The sequence below is a fragment of the Pelobates fuscus genome, chromosome 10, assembly GCF_036172605.1.
Source record: "Pelobates fuscus isolate aPelFus1 chromosome 10, aPelFus1.pri, whole genome shotgun sequence".
Taxonomy (NCBI): Eukaryota; Metazoa; Chordata; class Amphibia; order Anura; family Pelobatidae; genus Pelobates; species Pelobates fuscus.
Window position 1 is genome coordinate 125,058,421 of NC_086326.1, and position 21,476 is coordinate 125,079,896.

Genomic DNA, 21,476 nt, shown 5'->3' on the forward strand with positions numbered 1-21,476 from the left:
CCAGGCTTATATCATTGAAGAGAGCTTCTGGTTTTCAAGGAACAGTAGTGGAAGCAGGGAACCGTGCTTAGTGGACTTCAGGTAAGACTTCTTACAGTGAGGGAGCACAAGAGCATTTCTTGCACCCAGGGCCAGATTAAGAGCCCAGTGGGCCTGGTGCTGACAATTATGATGGGCCTATTTACAGAATCGTATCGACCAAAAACACAAATAATCATACCTCCCAAGCGTCATGTATCTTATGGAGATGGTGTTGGAGAGAAAATCAAAGGATGCAGCTATACGAAAACACATACTCTATGCTAATCTCTCTCTAATTTATGCTTTCATCTTTCAAGTAAATCCATATCCCCTAACAGCAGTGTCCAGTGAAGCAGGAAGTCAATGTGCAGGTTAAAAGAGTGTGCCAATGGCGCGAATCATGCGACCAGACCTGCCAAAAGGGGTGAACATGCCCAAAAAGGGGGCATGTTTGCCCAAAGAATTGGAAGGCCAGCCTGGCATGGATGCATGTCAGGCTGCCTGCCAATCATGCAGGCTGTCCATCTAAGGGCATACTATGCAGGCAGCACCCTGAGCTTGACATAAATGCATCAAATAATGTGCCTACGCCATGCTTTCTAAGGTCTGTCCCCTAGCACTCACATGTCCACTTGTCTCCTTTTCATATTACTAGCAGGCACAAGTTCCTGGTATATAGTCTGGGACAGAGAAAATGTGTATGTAGTGAGTGTAGAAGAAAGGGGACATGCTACAGTGTTAGAGAGACCAAAGTCTGCATTATCTAAACTAATTTTATTGTCAGCCAATCCACACAGGTTTTATTCCCATGCATCCCTCTTAAGCTTCCAAATTTAAAGGGACACTATAGTCATCAGAACAACTACAGCTTATTGTATTTGTTCTGGTAAGTAGAATCATTCCCTCCAGTTTTTTTTGCAGTAAACACTGTCTTTTCAGAGAAAATAACTCTGATATCCACTCCTTAGAAGGCTGTTAGAGGTGCATCCTGGGACAGTACTGCCTAGTGTGCAGCACTGCCATTCAGTGTCTCCACCCTCTGCATGCAGAACTTTCCTCATAGAGATGCATTGAATCAATGTATCTTCATGATGAGATGCTGATTGGCCAGGGCTATGTTTGACTTGTGCTTGCTCTGCCCTTGATCTCCCTAGTTGACAGTCTCAGCCAATCCTATGGGGAAGCATTGTAATTTGCTCAGACCACCACTTCTGATTATGTCAGCAGACAGAGTCAGTTCAGAAGCAGACAGGGACAGAGCCAGCAGCTGCAGACTTGAATACAAGTAATAGTTTACTATATTTAGGGAGGCAAGAGAGGGCCAGGGGGGCTAAATAGGGGTTTTAACATAATAAGGTTAGAAATACATGATTGTGTTCCTGACCCTATAGTGTTCATTTAAGCAAGAGTATGTGAAGAGTAGTTAGGGTTGCCACCTTTCTTGGAAAAAAAAGCCTTATATATTTGCATAATTAATTAGTTATGCGTGACATCACATGATGTAAATCACAAGGAGTGACATCAGAGAAAATTCTGTAAAATCACCAACAAATTACTCACAGTATAATTCTGCTGTATAGATGGACTGCTCCCAGTGGATTCTCCCGTGTCTCAGTCTCGCAAGTCACCCAGTCTCTCAGTGTCCCTATGTATCACAGTGTCAGTGTCCCCATGTCGCCCAGTTTTCTAGTCTCCCAGTGTCTCAGTGTTCCCATTACACCCAGTGTCCCCATGTCTCACTGTGTTCCCATGTCACTGAGACACTTGGAGACACAGGGAGACATGGAGACACTGTGAGACATGGGGCACTGAGACACTTGGGGACACATGGAGACATGGAGACACTGAGTCACTAGGGACACTGGGAGACATGGGGAAACTGGGAGCCATGGGGGCACTGAGACACTAGGGACACTGAGACATGGGGACACAGACAAAGTGGGGACACTGAGAGACTAAGGGACACTGAGAGACTAGGGGACACTGTGTCCCTAGTGTCTCCATGTCCCAATGTCTTAGTGTCTCCCAATGTCCCTATGTCTCAGTGTCCCCATGTGTCTCAGTGTCCCCATTTCTCCCAGTGTCTCAGTGTCCCCCGTGTTTTCCAGTGTCCCCAAGTGTCTCAGTGTCCCCAAGTCTCCCAGTATCCCCTAGTGTCTGTGTCCCCATGTGTCCCCTAGTTTCTCAGTGTCCCTTAGTGTCTCAGTGTCCCCATGTCTCCATGCTGCCTTTCCCCCATCCCTCACTTACTTGAGCTGTAGAGCTGCTGTGTGGACTCTCTGTGCTGTGTAGCTGCTCCCCCACGGATCAGTGAGTAGTAGAGAAAGGCAGGGAGGGATATGCTGTTACTTCCTATCCCTGCCTCTCTCCACACACAGTGACCTCTACTGGCTGGAGTTGGTATTGCAGAGTAATTTCCGTTTCTGCTGAGAAAAATACCTGCATTTGTATTGCCGGTATTACTGCAATACTGGTAATGGACAGGCAGCCTCAAATACCAGCTGTGCCAGTAAAATACCAGTCAGGTGGAAAACCTAAGAGTAGTGTGTGAAAAAAAAATGTAAAAAAAAAAAAATTTTTTTTTTTTTTTTCAAATGGGCCTATTCCATGGGCCTGGGCCTGGAGCTGCAGCTCCATCAGCCCCTATGTTAATACGGCCCTGCTTGCACCATAACTACAACAATCTGTCATGGCTGTAGTTTTCCTTTAAACCCCCCTCTTTTTAATCTACAAAAGAAAGGTGGTTATCTATAAAAGGTGCATGCTGGTTCCACTGGTTTACATGGTAACTGCCTCACTTTTAGTATACTTTTCAGTACACATTTCCACACACATATCTCTTAACCTTCCAAATGGACAAAGAGGGATATTTTATTCTTGGGTGTGGAGATGGGTATGTTTGGTGAGGCTTAACCCCTTAAGGACACAAGACATGTGTGACATGTCATGATTCCCTTTTATTCCAGAAGTTTGGTCTTTTAATAATATTTATAATATTTATAAACAAACATACAAACAAAAATACCTCATGATTACTGGGTTGAATTTTTATTTCAATTGCGTTTTAATCAGAAGATATAAATGTGAATGTTGCATTTTTTACAAAAGGGTGCAGTGGGCAGAGCTTGATATACCATCCACTGGACTATAGTAGAAAAATGAAACACACTGTGGAAAAGGTTTAATATATTTTATTATTTTTCATTGGCATCACATGACATCTATAATATGACTTTTGGCCTGTAATATGGCAAACTTAATAGGCTTGTTTGCTGCGTTATACAATGTTTGCCTGCACAAGATATTTGGTCCCTAACTTTTTTTTTTTTTTTTTTTAGATGCTTCAACTCCACCATTAAGCATCTAAATTTATTGGGGGGCAGAACTTTTACAGATGTAGCAGGTGCAAAATCACTGGGTCCCAGCAGAGCTTACTGGCCCACTCATGACGACTCATCAGGTGAGGGAGAGCAGTGAGGGCCCCAGCAGAGGTGAGCTGGGGTAAGAGCACACTCAGGTGTCATTATTACTATCAGGTAAGGTCCCATGAGCAGCAGAAAGGAGAGATTTCTAAGGTAGTTGCTGTGCTGCCTCCATCTACCCCACTGCTCACTCTAAAATGCAAGCAGTCCCTCATGGGATGTTGGAGGAAGCAGCTGCTTAAGCCTGCTCTGGATGTGGCAGAAGAGGAAGGAGGCCTTTGGTAGCTGAGTGAGGCAGTCTGTCTGTCTCAAAGGACTGGGGCTGGGAAGGGTAGAATGTGCCAATCGTAAATGGGAAGGGAGATGGTCAATCAGCAGGCAAATATGGCAATATCTAAGTTTAACCCCTTAAGGACACATGACATGTGTGACATGTCATGATTCCCTTTTATTCCAGAAGTTTGGTCCTTAAGGGGTTAAGAAGAGAGGGTTAACTGCCAGGGGAATATAGCAGTTTAATCTGGGAAGGAAGTGGCTGAACTGGCATTGCCATGTAGGGTCTTATAACTATAGAGTTAGTTATTTGTCAGTGGCAAGTTGACATTTTGGGGGAATTGTAGATTAATTGTCAGAAGCGGTGGGAAGCCCAAAAATTCTTGTATCATGGCCCTTGGTTCATTAGTTTCTTTATTGTATAAATTTCTAACCTTTCGTGAAAGCTCTGCATTTTTAGACCTTTCATCCATTTGGAGTATTATTTTAAAAGTATTGGTACATAGTAGACATGTGCACCAGTGAAATTTTTGTTTTATACGAATGATTTCATATAAAATAAAAATGTAATTTGTCAATCCTAAATTTCATCCACAAACCATTCGTTTTCGAATGAAATTCGTAATTTTTTTTTATCAGTTTTGGACAAAACAGCACTGCGCATGGGCAAAAAAAAAAACAAGGAGGGAGCCAGCAGCGCTCCCAGCTCCCTCCTTGTAACATTAACCATTCAACCCCCGCTCTGCATTAACCTATGGGGGTCACTATGACCCCAGCCCCTAGTCACTCCCCCCATTAAAAATTCCCTACCCACCCCCTCACCCTGATAATAGTGAGGGGGTGCCAATAAACTAACTAATAAACTAACCCCCTGTAAAATAAAATGTCATACTTACCATTAGACATCTTCTTTCTTCTTTTCTTCCCGACTGTAAAAAAATAATCCTTCTTCACCCAGCGAGGGCACAGCGCAGACTGAGCTCCGCAGGATAGGGAAAGGCTTATAAAGCCTTCCCACGCCCTGTAATGGCCTCAGAGCACTCTGGTTGGTTTAAGTCAACCAATCAGAGTGTTCTGACAGGTAAATAAAGAGACTGACAGATAAGTAATCTTCCTGTCCGCCCGCACCTCCCATGCCTCACCCTTCTTTAAGTCCCTACATTGACTTCCTATAAAATATAGAGCTCAATTTAAAATTCTGGTTCTTGCTTTAAAATCTCTACATAATGCTGCTCCCACCTATCTATCCTCCCTTATACACAAGTATGTCCCATCTAGGCCCTTACGATCTGCTGAAGACTTACGTCTAGCTTCTGTCTATACTCCCACCTCTGATGCTCGCCTTCAAGATTTCTCGAGGGCTGCACCGTTCCTGTGGAACTCTCTTCCCTCCTCCGTTAGATGCTCACCCAGTCTCCATGTATCAATTAAACTGTTAATAGCTCCCAACTGATTCCTCTCTTGCAACTGTCACTAGTCTAATAATATCCTGACCTTTTTGTGTCATTTTACCCCACTCCATCTAGCATGTAAGCTCATTGAGCAGGGCCCTCAACCCCTCTGTTCCTGTGTGTCCAACTTGTCTGGTTACAACTACATGTCTGTTCGTCCACCCATTGTAAAGCGCTGCGGAATTTGATGGCGCTATATAAATATCATAATAATAATAATAATAATAATAATAATAATACATTTACCTGTCACAGCACTCTGGTTTGCTTAAAATCCAACCAGAGTGCTCTGTGTCATTTTACACAGCGTGGGAAAGTTCTTTAAAATTCTCCCATACTGTGTGATTTGACTCATAACCATCTGATTGGTTGCTCTCTTTTTGAAAGCAACCAATCAGAGGGAAATTAGTCAAATTACACAGCATGGGAAAATTCCAAAGAACTTTCCCACGCTTTGTGAAATGACACAGAATGATACAATGCCCCCCTATTTTAGTTATTTTGTTAATTTTAGTTATTGTGGTTCCCCACCATGGGGGAACGGAGGGACCTGTGCCAGGTCCCCCAGTGTAGTAGGGGCATGTCTCCTAAACAGCTGTCATTTAAAACTCTATAACTTCGATATAAATCAGTATCTTATTTAGAAATGATAGAGAGCTACGGAAAGAGTACGTGTATAAAGTAGCTATTTAGATCAATTTATTGCCACTTGATGAAGCCCTGTGTTGACGAAACGCACCTTCACCACCTACCAACGCCTATATTCTACCAGTGGGGGATCAACACCACTGAATGCCGTTTACACCTGAGCTTGTACTAGCTCTTTAAAAGGTGGGTAGGAGTAATACTATTGTTGTTATACTCTTTTTTTCACTACCAGAAACAGTTTTACACTATATAGAAATTTTTCTTATTTGCATGGTTCTATGGAATTTGAACATCTGTCTATCTCAGGACATCTATGACCAACATACCTTACCCAAACTCTTCAATCAACTGGTTAATTTTATCCATATGCCCCATAATTAGGACTATTTTTTCTTTATGAACTTTATGTAAGTGCACATTGGTTTTATTACATTATATTATTTTTATTGTGGCGCGACCTATAATTTTTGTTTTTGCAGCTTTATTGTGTTACTGATCTAAATAGCTTATTTTTATATTGCTACATTGTTATAGTTTTTGCTATAACTATTGGTTACACATACTCTTACTATAGCTCTCTATGACTTCTATATAAGATACTGATTTATATCCAGTTTTAAATGACAGCGAGCAGCCACTTGCTGCTCCCTGTTTAGACAACATGCCCCTACTCACGGGGAGGATAACCTTTTTTATTTAACAACCCTTTAATTAATATGGAGGTCATAGTGACCCCCATAGGTTAATGTGTGTGTGTGGGGGGGGGGGGGGTTGAATGGTTGTTTATTACAGGGAGGGAGCTGGTAGCGCTGCCGGCTCCCTCCTTGAGGTTTTTATTTTTTTTTGTGCATGCTCAGTGTATCCAATAAACAAAAGAACTGAAACGAAAAGGCAATACATTTGGCATTTGCCCTTTCGTTTAGTTTATTTTTCGTATGTTGGACAATCGTTTACGTTTCGGCAAACGAAAACGAAAAAAACTGAATTTTCTTATCGTATTTGTACGAATGCACATGTTTAGTACATAGCTGAATGTTAATTTTGCATAAAATCATGGACCTTGTGGTTTGTAATTCTATTTCTGAAAATAACCTTTCAACAATTGCTAGGAACTAACTATACCGCTACAATAATATTAAGTTATAGCTCTTTTCTCACTAACAACAGTACTACTTATAAAGTAATCATAATTCATTCATCCTAGTCATTTTATATACTTATGTGCAATCCTCGGACATGCCGGATGCTGAAGTGTGTAACATTAAATTTTAAATAATTTCCCAGTACAACAATCAATACAAGCAGTGCTTTAACATACATTACAGCACTGTTATGGTATTATCGGCAGTCAGAGTTCTTAGCAAATAATTTAAACCTGTAAATTTTAATGTACAATGACAAAAATAGTATTTTGCATAAAAAATAAACTACTTTATTATCCAATGGTTTTTAGATCCAATACCTGAAATGGGATTAGTTCGTAGAAATTGCAGGAAAGCCTAAATTGTGATAGGATTTATTTAATAGGGCCTCTGCAATGGATAATATGACTCATGACAAATAATTCCTATAACTGATCATGATAAAACACGACATTTAGAAAGCTAAATATTACAATTACCAAAGCTCACAGCCCAGCTTCTACATTTCAATTTAACCCGTTACACAACCAATTAATCATTTGATTTATCTTATTGCATCTACAAAAATGAGTCTATAACTCATTTATAAGTCTGATTATTTTGGGGTCTTTCCACTAAAAATCTGTAAGGTCACTGTACACTGAAGGCATGAAAGTATTGCAGCTGAATCATACCCCACATTTTGTACAAAACTAGTCTCTCCAGTGTTCATACCTCCCAACAATGTCCGGTCTAGCTATCAGGCAAACTGGGCAAATGCCTAGTGGGTTACGATGGCCATGAGCCTAGAATGAAAAGGGAGATTAAAGCATCTCCCCTGCTAGCCCCAGTAGTTCCAGGCTTGCTGTATACCTTCTCGGGTTGGTGGGGAGATCAAAGCTTTCCCTCTCTGGCCCATTAGCACTATGTTGAGGAATAGAGCATTACTGATGTTACCATGGCAACGCTTCAACACAGCACATCGCTGGAGCTTGCGGTTTTTGTTTGTATTTTTTTATTTTTAAATATATTTGCTCCTTTCTCACCCACCCACATAATAGACTTTATGCCACCAAACACACAGCACCCCTCACACAAGTGTTATACCTCCCAACACACACACTGCACCCCTCACACACACACTGCACCCGTCAAACACACTTTGCATGCAACACACACTCTGTACCCCTCATACATACACTGTACCCTATGAACACTATATTCTCTGTACACCCTTTGGATCCCCTACACACACCAGGTCCTCTATAGACACACATTGTACCACCTACATACAGATTAAATTATTTATTTATTTATTTATAAAATATTTTACCAGGAAAGATACATTGAGATTTCTCTCGTTTTCAAGTATGTCCTGGATCCACAAATCATTGCATTGTTACAGTTAGTGTACAATAAAATACAAAAACAATATTAATATACAATATATACAAAATTTAACATAGAACAGGTAGGACATATATAATCAACCATGACAGGTGCATTCTGTTTTGAGGTATGTAGAGAGGGATCTCTTAAAGGACTTTAAGCTTAGGGAAGATTTTAATTTGTGCGGGAGGTCGTTCCACAAATGCGGTGCTCTGTAGGAGAAGGAGGATTGGACTGCTTTCTTTTTGTATTGAGGTAGACTAAGTAAAGTGTTGGTACTGGATCGGAGGTTATAGGAAGTGGGAACAGCCAGGGAAAGCATTGCGTTCAGGTAGGGTGGGAGTTTCCCAGAAAAGCTCTTAAACACAAGGCTGGAAAGCTGAAGGGTGCGTCTGGATTCCAGCGACAGCCAGTTTAGTTCTTTTAGCATGTCACAATGGTGGGTCCTGTAATTACATTGTAGCACAACAATTACAACATTATCTCTTGGCCTATACAATGTATGGCTTACCACGTACTATACCAAAAGCCATGTAGTACTCACAGTGTCAATATTAACCTATTAAAAACTTGATATTTCTGTATCATTGCTACTGTCTCAGTTTTGTTCCTATGTATAATACAGTGGCAGAACTAAAATAGAGAGGGTCCTGGTGCAAGAATTGGGCCCCTCTATCGCAAGGATGGAAAAAAAGTTGATTCCTGTCGTACAACACCCACAATGCTTTGCCTGCTGGGATCTATTGTTTGCCTCCCCTTGCAGGATTGCACTTAGCACTCAGGAGTGTTTGTATGTTTGAATGTAAGTATGTTTTTTTATTTGTGTGTGTGAATGTAGGAATGTATTTGTGTGTTGTCTGTTTTCATGTACTATTGCCATTTCAAAGCAGTGGTTTACTTGTTTGTAGTGTTTGCCTTTGAATGTAGGGGTGTGCCTGCATGTAGTGTTGATGTTTGAATGCAAGGGTGTATATTTGTGTAGTGTTGGAGTTTGAATGGTGAGATGCATACACATTCATATACACTGCCACAAACACATGCACACTGATACACATACACACACTAACACATCCAAATACACAGATACGTTTACATACATATACAAACACTGACATACATACAGGTACACATGTACAGACACACCCTGACACAATGCAGATACAGGGTTTCCTGGGTTTCAGTGGCATCTGATTGAGTGTGATGGGAGTCTGGTCCAGGATCTCCCTCCTCTGGTGCTGACTCCCAGAAGCTCTCCTCTCTGGTCTCCCCCTGTGTCTCTCTCCCGCACGGTTGGTAAGGTGGGAGGAAGTGACTTCTACTCCACCCAACAACGCAGCTTCACACAGCTCAGGGACCCAGTTGCACTATTAAAGTGCAACAGTGTCTGACTGGCCCCTGGTCAAAGATGTCCATTAATTGACCCTAAGGGCGCCACCCAGTGCTCCCCTGAACTTGTGGGCCCCTGTGCAGACCCACTGGCTGCACCCACAGTAGTTCTGCAGATTGAAGGATGCAATTTGGCTGATAGTCTTCCTTCCTTTTTTATTTATTTATTTTTTCATATGTTTTTCATTAATTATCTATATATTGGTTTAAAAAATAGGGAGATATTTTTTGATTATTGCTTCCCTTTACGAGGGCACTCAATCAGCTAAATTTCAATGAAGTGGTTATGGTGCCTGATTGTCTTGGGCACAATCTTACCATAAGGGGTTAAACCATTTATAAAGTGTTTAACCCCAAAGTGGTCCAGATGGCATCTGATCATGTGATCCCAGTATCTCCTCCTCCATTCCTTTTTAAAGGAGGAACCCGCAGACTTGGCACAGGTGATAGGCTTAGAGCGTCAGCTGATGGTCTCCACCTATCACTGACGTCTCATTGAGACAAAGGCATGAGAAACCAACATAAAGACTTCGGGAGCAGGTGAATTCATTACCTTACCACTTTTGGGTTAAACAATGCATAACTGGTTTAACCTTTACATGACAACCAGATCCTCTTATGTTAATTTAAGTGCACAGGGACCTTGTCTGAAATATTGCAAGATAAGGGGTACCATTATTAACTCAATAAGTCTTTAAAGAGTGAGCAAATAAATGAAAAATTCTAAGTATATATATTCACTTTTTCTGTTTTATTCATTTATGTTTCCAATGTTTCAGATCAGTAACTAAGCAGTGAAGGGGTTACATCTTATAAGAGCTCAGTAGGTTAATACTCCCCTAGAGTCCTGCCTGTTGCCTGAGGATCACAGACACCTCTGTGATCTATGTACTTTTCTCAAGATCACTCCTTCTATTATTTTAATGCCTATGAGATAACACAGTGATCGAAATAATGTTGTTGTTTTTTCCACGTAAAGCTTATGTATTTCTACTGTCCAGGCATAATGCAGTATTCATCCTTATGTCTGTATTTTGTTTCTCTATTGATCTCTCTATATTTGTGTATAATTTGAAGAACCTCAAGAAAACAGTTTTTCAATCTAATTGCTGAGAAAATCACACCCTTAGTATGTTGCTACTCATTTAAAACCGTTCTAACTTTGTCTTTTTTGGGGGAGGGGTGTTTGTGCAAATCAGTTGTCCAAAGACTTGAAAAAAATCCATACATTGAGTTTGCAATCTGATAATAGAGATCAGTTATATACTGGGAATAGTTCTATTGTTCAACACAAAGGGGGAAAAAATGTACTAAAATACAAAATGGGTTCATTCACTAAACAACGTTGTAGAGAATCAAAAACCCATATCTTCAGGACAGCTAATGACCTCCCAGAGCAACCTCTATCACATATACCTGTCCCTTGCTCTCTCCTAAAGGGCAGCACTCTACAGCTATGCCTCGCTCCCACCTTGTTTGATTGTTATCTCCTGTCCTATTGTGTTTTATACCCCACCTCCTCTAGACTGTAAGCTTGTTTGAGCAGAGTCCTCTTCAACCTATCGTCCCTGTAAGTTTTTGGAATATATTCATCATTTATTCTTAAATTTCCCCCTCCTATAATATTGGAAAGCACTACAAAAATGTTGTCACTACATAAATGCAGATAATAATAATAATATTATTAATAATAATAAGGGAATTGCTAAAATAATCAGTGGACAACTTTACTGTGATCAGAGCTTGGCCATATTAGCTTAATTTGCCACCCACGTATTGATTAACTGTGAAACTATGATTCACTGTTTAGTGAATAAGCCCCCGAAACACTGAGCCACTGTAGAGTTTTTGTATCTTTGGTGACACATCTACAATAGCATTTCATCAGCCAAATAGGTACCCCAGTGCTGAAAGACTAATTGATTAGATGTCTTAATTCGTATCCGGTACTGAAAAGGTTAATCCCTCTTTTGTTACAAAATCTCATCATTTTCAGCAGAATATTAAGTAGCAATCGTATCTGTACACGACATGACACTTGCACTTGGTGGGGTAGCTTTCTTTACCAGCCAAGCAGTACCTGTGAGTTCAATAACAATCCCAAAAATTCTCTTTTGAGGATGTAGCAGACCAAAGATTAGATTGGTACACATAGGATGGTTTTAAAATCTGTAAAAAAAAAAAAAAAAAAAACACACACAAAAAACAGTTTGCAAGACAATTCCTAGGGGATCTTCCTGGATCATTTATTTATCTTGTACGCATTAAGAAACTACCATTAGGCATTAGGGGGAGGTTCCTATTTTTTTTTTTCCTTTCTCAAAGCCAGTCTGCCTTTTGCTTTGCTAGAAGGATATTCTATTGATGCTGCACAGACGGGAAAGCCTTGCTTTTCAGTTCTTTCTTTTTTTTTTTATTAGATATAGTGGGGGAAAATGTATGTGTATAAGTACAGATGTATATACACATATGGACACATACATTGTGTTAGAAGTATTTTTTTAGTTTTTCCCTTATGGCTTATTTTGTGTTCTGTTAAATGCTTATTCTAGTGTCTGTACTCTTGCTGCTGCCTTACAGAGCTCAGACTCTCCTTAGTTCTAGCTTCGGATTGGTCTCTCTCTTAAAGTGCTGGCCAAGGGTTGGTTGCAGGGACTGCTGAATAACAGGTGCATTTTACTGCTTCGTCGCCTTTCAAAGAAGCAGCCGAGAAACGCTGGTGCATCTGTTCTGTGGGTAGAGAGAAGCAAAAGAGACAAGGAGGCAGATCCTCTGTGCAGGAATGTTGCTAATGAAATAGACAAGGTGGGACACATACGGATGCTCGGGAAAAAAAAAAAGAAAAAAGAAGGCTGGGTTATTTCTATGGAAAGCAGCAGAGAAAAAAAGAGAAATTGAAGAAATGCATGGATAAATAATATAATGACAAAGCCCGGATGGATAGAATTTTTTTAGCTGATTCAGCAACAGCGGCTCCTAGCATTCTGCTCTGTACAAGAATCCCTGTTTCTAATGGAGGAATGTTTATCCTTGCTTATCGGTAATTGTAAATGCTGATATTTGGTTCTGCTTTCGTGGGGAGCTTACATAAATGCTGATGTTTCAGCGTCTTAACACGGATGCATTTTGGGGGGTGAAAGGTATATAGGATGAGTGAAGTGGCTGCCTCCACATCACCACCTGTACGTCCGGCAGCTGCTGAAGAGGTGGCAGGTGGAAACTCCACCGAGGAAGAAGATGGGGCACGTAACCCTCGGGAGGTACGCTGTAGTGACTGCATTGTATGGAACAGGCAGCAAACGTGGCTATGTGTAGTTCCTCTGCTAATTGGTTTCATAGGCTTGGGTCTGAGTCTGATGCTTTTAAAGTGGATCGTAGTGGGATCTGTAAAGGATTATGTCCCGACCGATTTAATGGATTCCAAGGGTATTGGCCAGGACCCAATTTTCCTTTCAAAGCCAAGCTCTTTTCCCAAAAGTATGGAGACCACAACTACTACGACAACAACAAGGACCCCCAATCAAATTAGCACTCGTTTGACTACAACAACTCGGGCACCAACTCGTACCCCAGGAAGCAAAATACCTATCCGGGCAAACCCTAGAACGACCACCGTGCGCCATACAGTCGTCCCTCCTACAATTATTTCAACCACTGTCCCCCTTATTACTACCACTTTTGTTTCACGCCCACTTCCAGGGACCCCCACCACCCAGCCAATGCCCATCTGGCCCACTGCGGAATATTCTACCTCTTCTTACAAAATGTATCTTCATGATTCTACCCAAACCTGGACAGAATCTCATTTTCAGGAGTCCACTACCACTCCAGAAACTACCACTCTGCCCAAATATCGTAAGTAGAGCATGGCAATAAAATGTCATGGGCTTCCCTCTTATGCTGACTTGGGTGTGGACAGGCTGAGGGATTTGTAGAAAAATTGGTAGGAAGGCAATGAAATACATATGTTAACTCACGTGAAAACTATTAACTTAACACGTTCAATGCACGAGAGCATCTGTAACATTTTTTGTTGCAGCCTTCTCTGGGAATGAATGAGTTAACAGGTTTTTTTTTTTTTTTTCCTCATGCTACAGTAAAATGACTGCACTGTCACTGCAGATATGCTTAATGCTTCTGGTTAACTTTAAGTTTCTCGGCATCAATAGAACATGCAGGATAAAATACATTTCCTCGTATGTTCTACTTGTTCAATGCTGCAGCAAGACTTTAAAAAAAAAAAAAAAATCTACTGTTGTCCGGGGAGGTGTAAAATCTCTGCAATGAGAAAAAATAGCAGGGTTCAGATAGCAGTGATGTGAAAATTGGAACGTTTATACATACACAATCGTGTTTTCCCATGCTGTACATGATCCAGTTTACACATTCATTATTTAGCTCGATATTTGATGTTACATTAGGTATTTATTAATATAGAAAAAAAAAAACCTGTCAACTTCCATTTCGATGTTCAAGGAGAGATAAAATATTCACTGAAATGCTTGCAAAATAGCATTTTTTCTATTGTTATATTCTTTCCATTTTCCTTCTGCCTAGATATAAGGTTATTTCCTCACAGGAGAAGAGGGATGGTGGTGTAATTGATCCCTGCATTTACATATTCACATTAACTGCAGACATGCATACTAAGTAGATGATCTTAGAAATATTGTTTTTCTGAGAGAATGATTTGGTTATCCAATCCATCAAGATGTGAATACTATGCTTAACTCTCTAATATTTTTATTTACCCATATGTGTCTGTGAGTGGACCTTTTGCTGAATTTTGAGATGCTTCTAACCTCTTTCGTGGAACCCTATGACCTATGAAGGTTATTTAGGACAAGAGCAATCAAGGAAGTTCTAGAAATGTGTCACGTTATATGGATTGAAAAGAAAAACACGGTTTGACTAAACACATCCTCAATATGGGGTATAGATGAAGTAAGCCAGAGGAATTAACGCTATTGAGTATCGTTGTTTAACCCCTTAAGGACACATAACATGTGTGACATGTCATGATTCCCTTTTATTCCAGGAGTTTGGTCCTTAAGGGGTTAAAAAGGGGAATCCAGGCTGCCTTTTGGATGATAATCTGTGATTATTTTTGCAAGTGGATTTTGTAATAATATTTATTTATTCCAAATGCTTTTTTTTTTGTCTTCATTAAATCCATTTGTTGATAAGCCCCAGGACACATAAACCCATCTGCAGACAAAATGATACTCAACTGACAAAACAGGGAAATTGGAAAAAGCTGTTGTTAAGTCAGTATAGCAAACAAGGCAATAACTCTTTGTCACTAGTGGCCACGAAGGGACTTATACACAATACAGTAAAAAATGAATGACTATGGTTAAGGTTAAGTAATAATCTCTTAATGAACGATATACTGTATAGGTTCTAGTTTGCATGATGGCACCATTTTACCCAATTCCTATATTAGATATATGTACAAGGATTTCTCTTTAAAACACTTTACCTGCCCAAGTAGGAAAGCCATGCATCTTAATGTTTTGCTAGCCATAGCAGTATCGATGGGGTCATTTATTCTTGTGGCTTTCAATGCAATCCTTTAAAACTTGGCTTTGAGATTTATCTGAAAATTGGTACATATTAATAATTTCAAAAATATGTTTGTGCTTCAAATATTACTTTCAATGCATGTTTTTTTTTTTTTTTTTTTTTGGGGGGGGGAGGAGGTTTGCAAACATTTACCTATCCGGTAATGACATAATTTAATCTTTCATGATAATGAGAAAAAAAAAAAAAAGCCCTTTAGAGCAATGAGCCATTGCAGATACAGCTGTTTATTTATATTCCGAATCTATTTATCTCTCCATTCCAAGTTGATTCTATTCTGTACATTAAAGAAATACAAACACACCCTCTCCTTCTTATTTTTTTTTTATTTTGTGAATAACCATAGTTTAGACTAGACAGAAGACTTGATTAATAAATAATTGTTTTCTGGCAACACCCTCAGCCCTGTAAGAATAAAATGCAAATGCTAGCAGATGTGCATGTATAATAACGGGGTCTGAGTACTAGCAGGTTTATAATCTCATTCTGACATTTAAGGATGTAGCTCTGGGTTATTCTCATAGCAAGATAGATTTTAAAGAGTACAAACGAGAGAAGGCATTGAGTCTGGACTCTATGATGTACAGTTAAACAATTGTCCAAGCTAAAAGTGAATACATTATTAGTTAGGGTGTATTGACTATGTAATGCAAAATGCTATTTTGAATACAGATGGTCTTCCCTGCTTCATTTTAATCTATGTCAGAGACTGTATTTTAATATCGAAACACTAGATGCTATTTCATAGTATTATAGAATTTTGTTTTGTCCAATGGTTAACAGCGAGCATAAGGGGATATCAATATTGTAACAGAACATCTGCATCTCTCCCTTGCACTGTTGGTGCATTTGTGTGTTTGGAAGCTCGTGTATTCCATAGAGTTTCATGTCTCTGCTTGGCTATTGTTCCAACTGCTGTTAAAATGATAGTCATCATGGATTCAGATCCATCATGTGAATACAGAGAAATAAAGCCAAGCTGCTGATATTCACGTCAAGATAGCACAGAGCCTGGTGTTTTGCCTACCATTCCAAATGAGCATGTATTACTTAGCATGGTCTCTGTTAGAACGACTTTACATTTTAGATGCGCACTCTGTGGCAGTGGATCTCAGGGATGCAAATGTCTAATCTGTGAAGCCAAGGCACCCTTGCTGTGTTCTGGGATATGATCGTGAAATTCAAAAAGAGGCACAGAATCTGTGTCTGATTAAAACAAGTTGCTATGATGAATAAAAGGAGGGGCTCCCAAGACTATAGTGGTAAATATAGATTGAAGAAAAATGTATTTCGCAACTGGAAATCTAAAGCTTGTTGAATCAATCGATTCTTCCATTAATGTGCAAATAATATGTTGGGTATGATGTGTGTGTGTGTGTGTGTGTGTGTTCGCATAAAACAAGAAATATCATGATTGTTTATACATTTGTGCTAAAGAACTTAATAAAGAAACAAAAACCATAAAAAAATAAGTATTTTTAATTTCAAAACCTTACCTAAGGTTTTACACATATATATACAGTGTGTGTGTATAGCACAAACATATTTATGTATATATACACAGTTGCTTGTATAGAAACTGAATAATCAAAGAGCCATCTCTGTACTTGCAATGTAAAATGTCAATAACCCATGGAGGGATAGAATAATATATTTCATGATATTCATGACATTTCTATCTCAATTATGCAAATCGAATATTTGCTACATATACATTAAATGTCCCAGAAAATAAAACATAAAATATTTCAGTTGATGAATAGAATGTTTTAATGCACACTCCATAAGTAGCCCATTAAGAAAATACATTCTAGAGACAATATATAACTGTTTGTAATGTGTATAACCATGGTAAACATAAATGTACATTGTAGATGTAACAAATACATTCTCAATAATAAAGAAGATAGAGAAAAGTCTCATTTGATGTACTTTGTTCCATTTATTTAGCTGTTAAAAACAGTATCTAAATTATTGTGCTGCGGTCAGTTGTTCTAGGAATGGATGTATGATTTGTCACATATACATAAAAGGAGTTTAACCCCTTAAGGACCAAACTTCTGGAATAAAAGGGAATCATGACATGTCACACATGTCATGTGTCCTTAAGGGGTTAAAGATGTTAAACACTCATGTTGATGCTTTGATGTTTTTTTTTTGTTTTTTTTTAGCAAAACTCAGAACAGTCGTTGGATAAGGCAGGGGCTGAATCATTATATTAAGAGACAATCTCACAACCACCTTCAAGCATAAACAAGCTTACAAATACACACATCACCTAATTGTTGAAAGCCAGAAAAAAGCATTTACAGAAAACTAAAAGATGTAACATTTTCCAGTGACAAGCACAATACTTATTATCTATCAGAGGCATGTAATGGGATGGTGGGGTCACCTTTGTTGTGCCCTTTATTAGCCCAAGGATATATATTATGAATCTAAACCAGATAGGACCTATTTTCTACACATAAATTCTGTACAGATAAAAAGAGAGACATAATAATGTTTTATAAAATGTATAATCATTGTCTATTCCTACAGTAAGCAGAACTGTCTAATATTATTGTAAAACAAGAACCATATGTGTTGTCTGTACCACTAGGGGTAGTCATCTCTCTTTCCAGTTGCTTGGCTGTCAAAAGTAGAGAGATGTCTTCTGTGTGTCAATGAATAAAAAAAAATAAACAAAAAAAAAATGAGTTATCTCTGTTCCTAAAGTGGTAGTAAGATACTCGTCACTTTGCAAATTGAGATAACACAATGAAAGTTGAAGAACAATAGGTATGCAGACAATAAGAGTAGAGGCCCATCACAATGTGTTTACAGCTTTAAAGCTCTTAAAATTCTAATTTTCACAATCTTTTACATCTGAATGGAGGAAATGAAAACCCTGATGGCTTCACAATTTAACTGATGACTACTAAATACTGTTTAAAGGATTATTTAGCTACAACATATATTCGTTTCTTGATTATACCTTAAGCATAATCATTTTTGGTCCCCAATGGCTATTCACTAAATCAGATACATTTGAATTGTAAATAGTCCCAGTATTCAATACCTCTTTCCCAAATGGTAAATTAAATCAACACTTGCCAGATGCTATTGTAACCCCTCTATGGATTGCATGCCTTCGGGACATATCTACTAGAGGAACCTGATAGAGGAGTCTATTGAAGCAAGCACACAAATGCTTCCCTTTTAGTTACATTTGTTTTGTGATTGTAGAGGAAAAAAAATACCATTATTGATCACAATCCTTGGGAATATCCCTTCTGAAATATTTCACTATTGGTTTTTACATTTCCTGTACAGAGTAGTCAAAAATCCTTTAATGATATTTGGTCTTTGACTTACGAAACCAAGCAATGTCTTATCATTCACTTCCATTATGAAGATTTTATAATAATGCTTGTTTATTGGGTTATTGATGAAGACCTGTTTAACAGTTGCCACATATTAGATATATATTTCATTTTCGCAACCAGACTACTAAATAACTTTTCGAATAATTCTTACGTTCCTCATGTATTGTCAGTGACTACAGTAGAAGGGAAAATTTACATACTACCAGGCTTAGCCAGTTTACTAAAGTTGAAAGGGAATGCAAGGAAGTATTAAAGTTGTGGTACATACACATGTGTAGATGGGCACCTGGATACTCTAGTACAGGACATACAAATGGGTGGACATGGACAATCTAGTATAGGAACTATAGAAATAAGCACATGTAATGGTTGTTGTTCCAAGAAAAAATATCTGATTGCCATTACCGAGTCAAGAATTATTGTTTTCACTTTTGTGGCATAATTGGAAATGGATACAATTAGGGGAGGGTTTCCTTCTTTTGACTCAACAACACAAAAGAATGGACTTCCCGTTATGCTTGATGGATCCAATAGGGTACAAGGATTGGATATGGTTCAACGCTCTTCCAGTTGCAAAGAGATAATTTATTGAGGCAAGTACAGTGGCAACATTGTTTTGACCATGTGCAAGTCTCAAGGAATTGGTCAAGACCTTGAAAACAATGCACTTGGTAATGACATTCTGACCAGTAAACTTAAATAAGTTTCAATAAAAGATAGCTCTTTGAATAGCCTATGTGCTAGATCTCTATTATTTATTGTTACAGTAATAAAAAAAAAAGTGTTGCCATATTTATGAAAGTAAGGAAGCCTATAACAAAGACTGCAAAGTGAAAGGCAACGTGAATGCCCCAAGGGGCAAGCATACCAGGATTCTTGGCAGTTGAGCATATTGCCAATTGTGATAAAATTATTTTAGAATAGTGATAATGTGTTCTTTATGTGGATATGTATTATGTATTACTTAAATATGATTAAACATTTCAATGTAAAATTTTACAGTTTTAATAATTTATTATAATAATGGTGGAAATGTTTATCCTTTTCTTTTTAGTCTAAATGTATTATTTATCCAATTCTTCACTTATCAATGTAGTAATGATGTTATTTAGTATGTATGGTGTATTGATATATGTTCATAATATATTGTTGTACATATTATGTGTGCATGCACGCACCAACAAATGTGTGTGTCAGATTTTAGCCAAAAATATAAAATAGAAGAAAAGATGGCATTGATTAAAAAATAAACAGACTTGCACATAATATAGTGCTAGCATTATTGTAAGCCGACATACATAAAGCTCTGGAAGGTGTGATCTATCTAGAATGTAAGATATGCTGTAAAATGAATGAAACCCGTGCTCTCACTTTACAGATCTCCCTGGTACAGACTTCTGCAGTAGCTATAAAAAGATCCATCTCCAAAGCAATGCAGAGTGGAAGCAGCTGTCTCAATGAATGTGCCATGAATAAAAATGTGCCTTATGTACATATGTCACAAAAATTATAATATCAAAACCCTTAGAGAGAGTGAGTGTTAATACCAAAACCGTTTATAAATATATACGTATATAGGGAGAGCGTGTGTGCATGCTTTCTTTTTGTTTTATATATATATATATATATCCACTAACACATTGACATTTTCCAGATTAAGGAGAGGAAACATGTAATAATAGAATAGTTACTACTGGTATACATTAAAATAACCTGCATATAGCAATATCGGGAAAAGTCTAAATAAATAAGTGTATAACAAAATGGCAAATTTCTATTTTGGTGTTCTTGCCTTTTTTTTTGTCTTAGCTGATAGATATTTAACTTATTTAACAATATGTAGCACAGAGTTGCACAGTGTCCCCTTACCTAAAAATAATGTACCATTCAGCAAGATCCACCGACAGGAACACGATAGCCTTGGTATTACACAAAAAAGGAATATATCAAAATATACTGGATTTTTAATGCTTGTTAATTCCCTATATCAGTGGTTCCCAAACCAGTCCTCAAGGCACCACTACCAGCCCAGGATTTAGCGAATTCCCAGGTGGGACTAATGTGTTTTTTGCCTTATTTTGGATCACTACAAAAACAGATGTAAGGAAGACTGAATTTGATGGACACATGTTTCTTTTCAGCCTATTTAACTATGTAGCTAAGACAAACCTGGATAATCACTAAATCCTGGACTGGTAGGGATGCCTTAACTACTGGTTTGGGAACCCCTGTCGTATATTTAAAAAAATATGAATTTCATTGATGCGAAACAGAAATCTACTCTTCTTTAACCACTTTATCATGCAAATGGATGTCTACATCTTAGATCTCTGCCAAATATTATGGCTCTGTCCTTTGCACTTGGCAGTGACCAGAGAGAAAATGGACATTTTTCCAATTCTTCTCCTCATTTGCAATGTGTTCCCAGGTTGTGCCTTGACTGAACTGGTTTGTCATTTCCTAAATATTTAATATAAAGTCAATGCAACAGGTAACTTTTAGATGTTGTATGCAATAATGTAATTTAAATGTATATATCCATTGCATTTCCCTATTCACAATGCATAAGCTGATGCGTGCCGCATTTTCACTATCAATTTAATTTTTTGTTTCGTTTTATATATATGGTAAATTTTTATGTGGAATATTTAATTAAGCATTAATTTGCCTGCAATAAAATTGTACATGGTGCCCGAGCACCCTGGCAGGACAAAGGTTAATCATGTGGTGTCTGACAAGTGTGGGCATCAGGTGGGGGGTCAAATTAAATATGAGGAATATGACAGGTCAATGTCCACCCTACTGCACCTCCCA

General features: G+C 38.4%; 1 protein-coding gene across 1 annotated transcript in view; it reads left to right on the forward strand.

Moving 5' to 3' along the window:
* Window positions 1-12,101: 12,101 nt before the first annotated feature.
* NRG3 (neuregulin 3) overlaps window positions 12,102-21,476 on the forward strand; it is a 684,293-nt gene continuing 674,918 nt past the window's right edge. Inside the window, exon 1 of the mRNA XM_063435172.1 lies at window positions 12,102-13,566. Within this exon, the coding sequence (XP_063291242.1) occupies window positions 12,861-13,566 (706 nt within the window). The 5' untranslated portion in view covers window positions 12,102-12,860. The remainder of the gene's footprint in view (window positions 13,567-21,476) is intronic.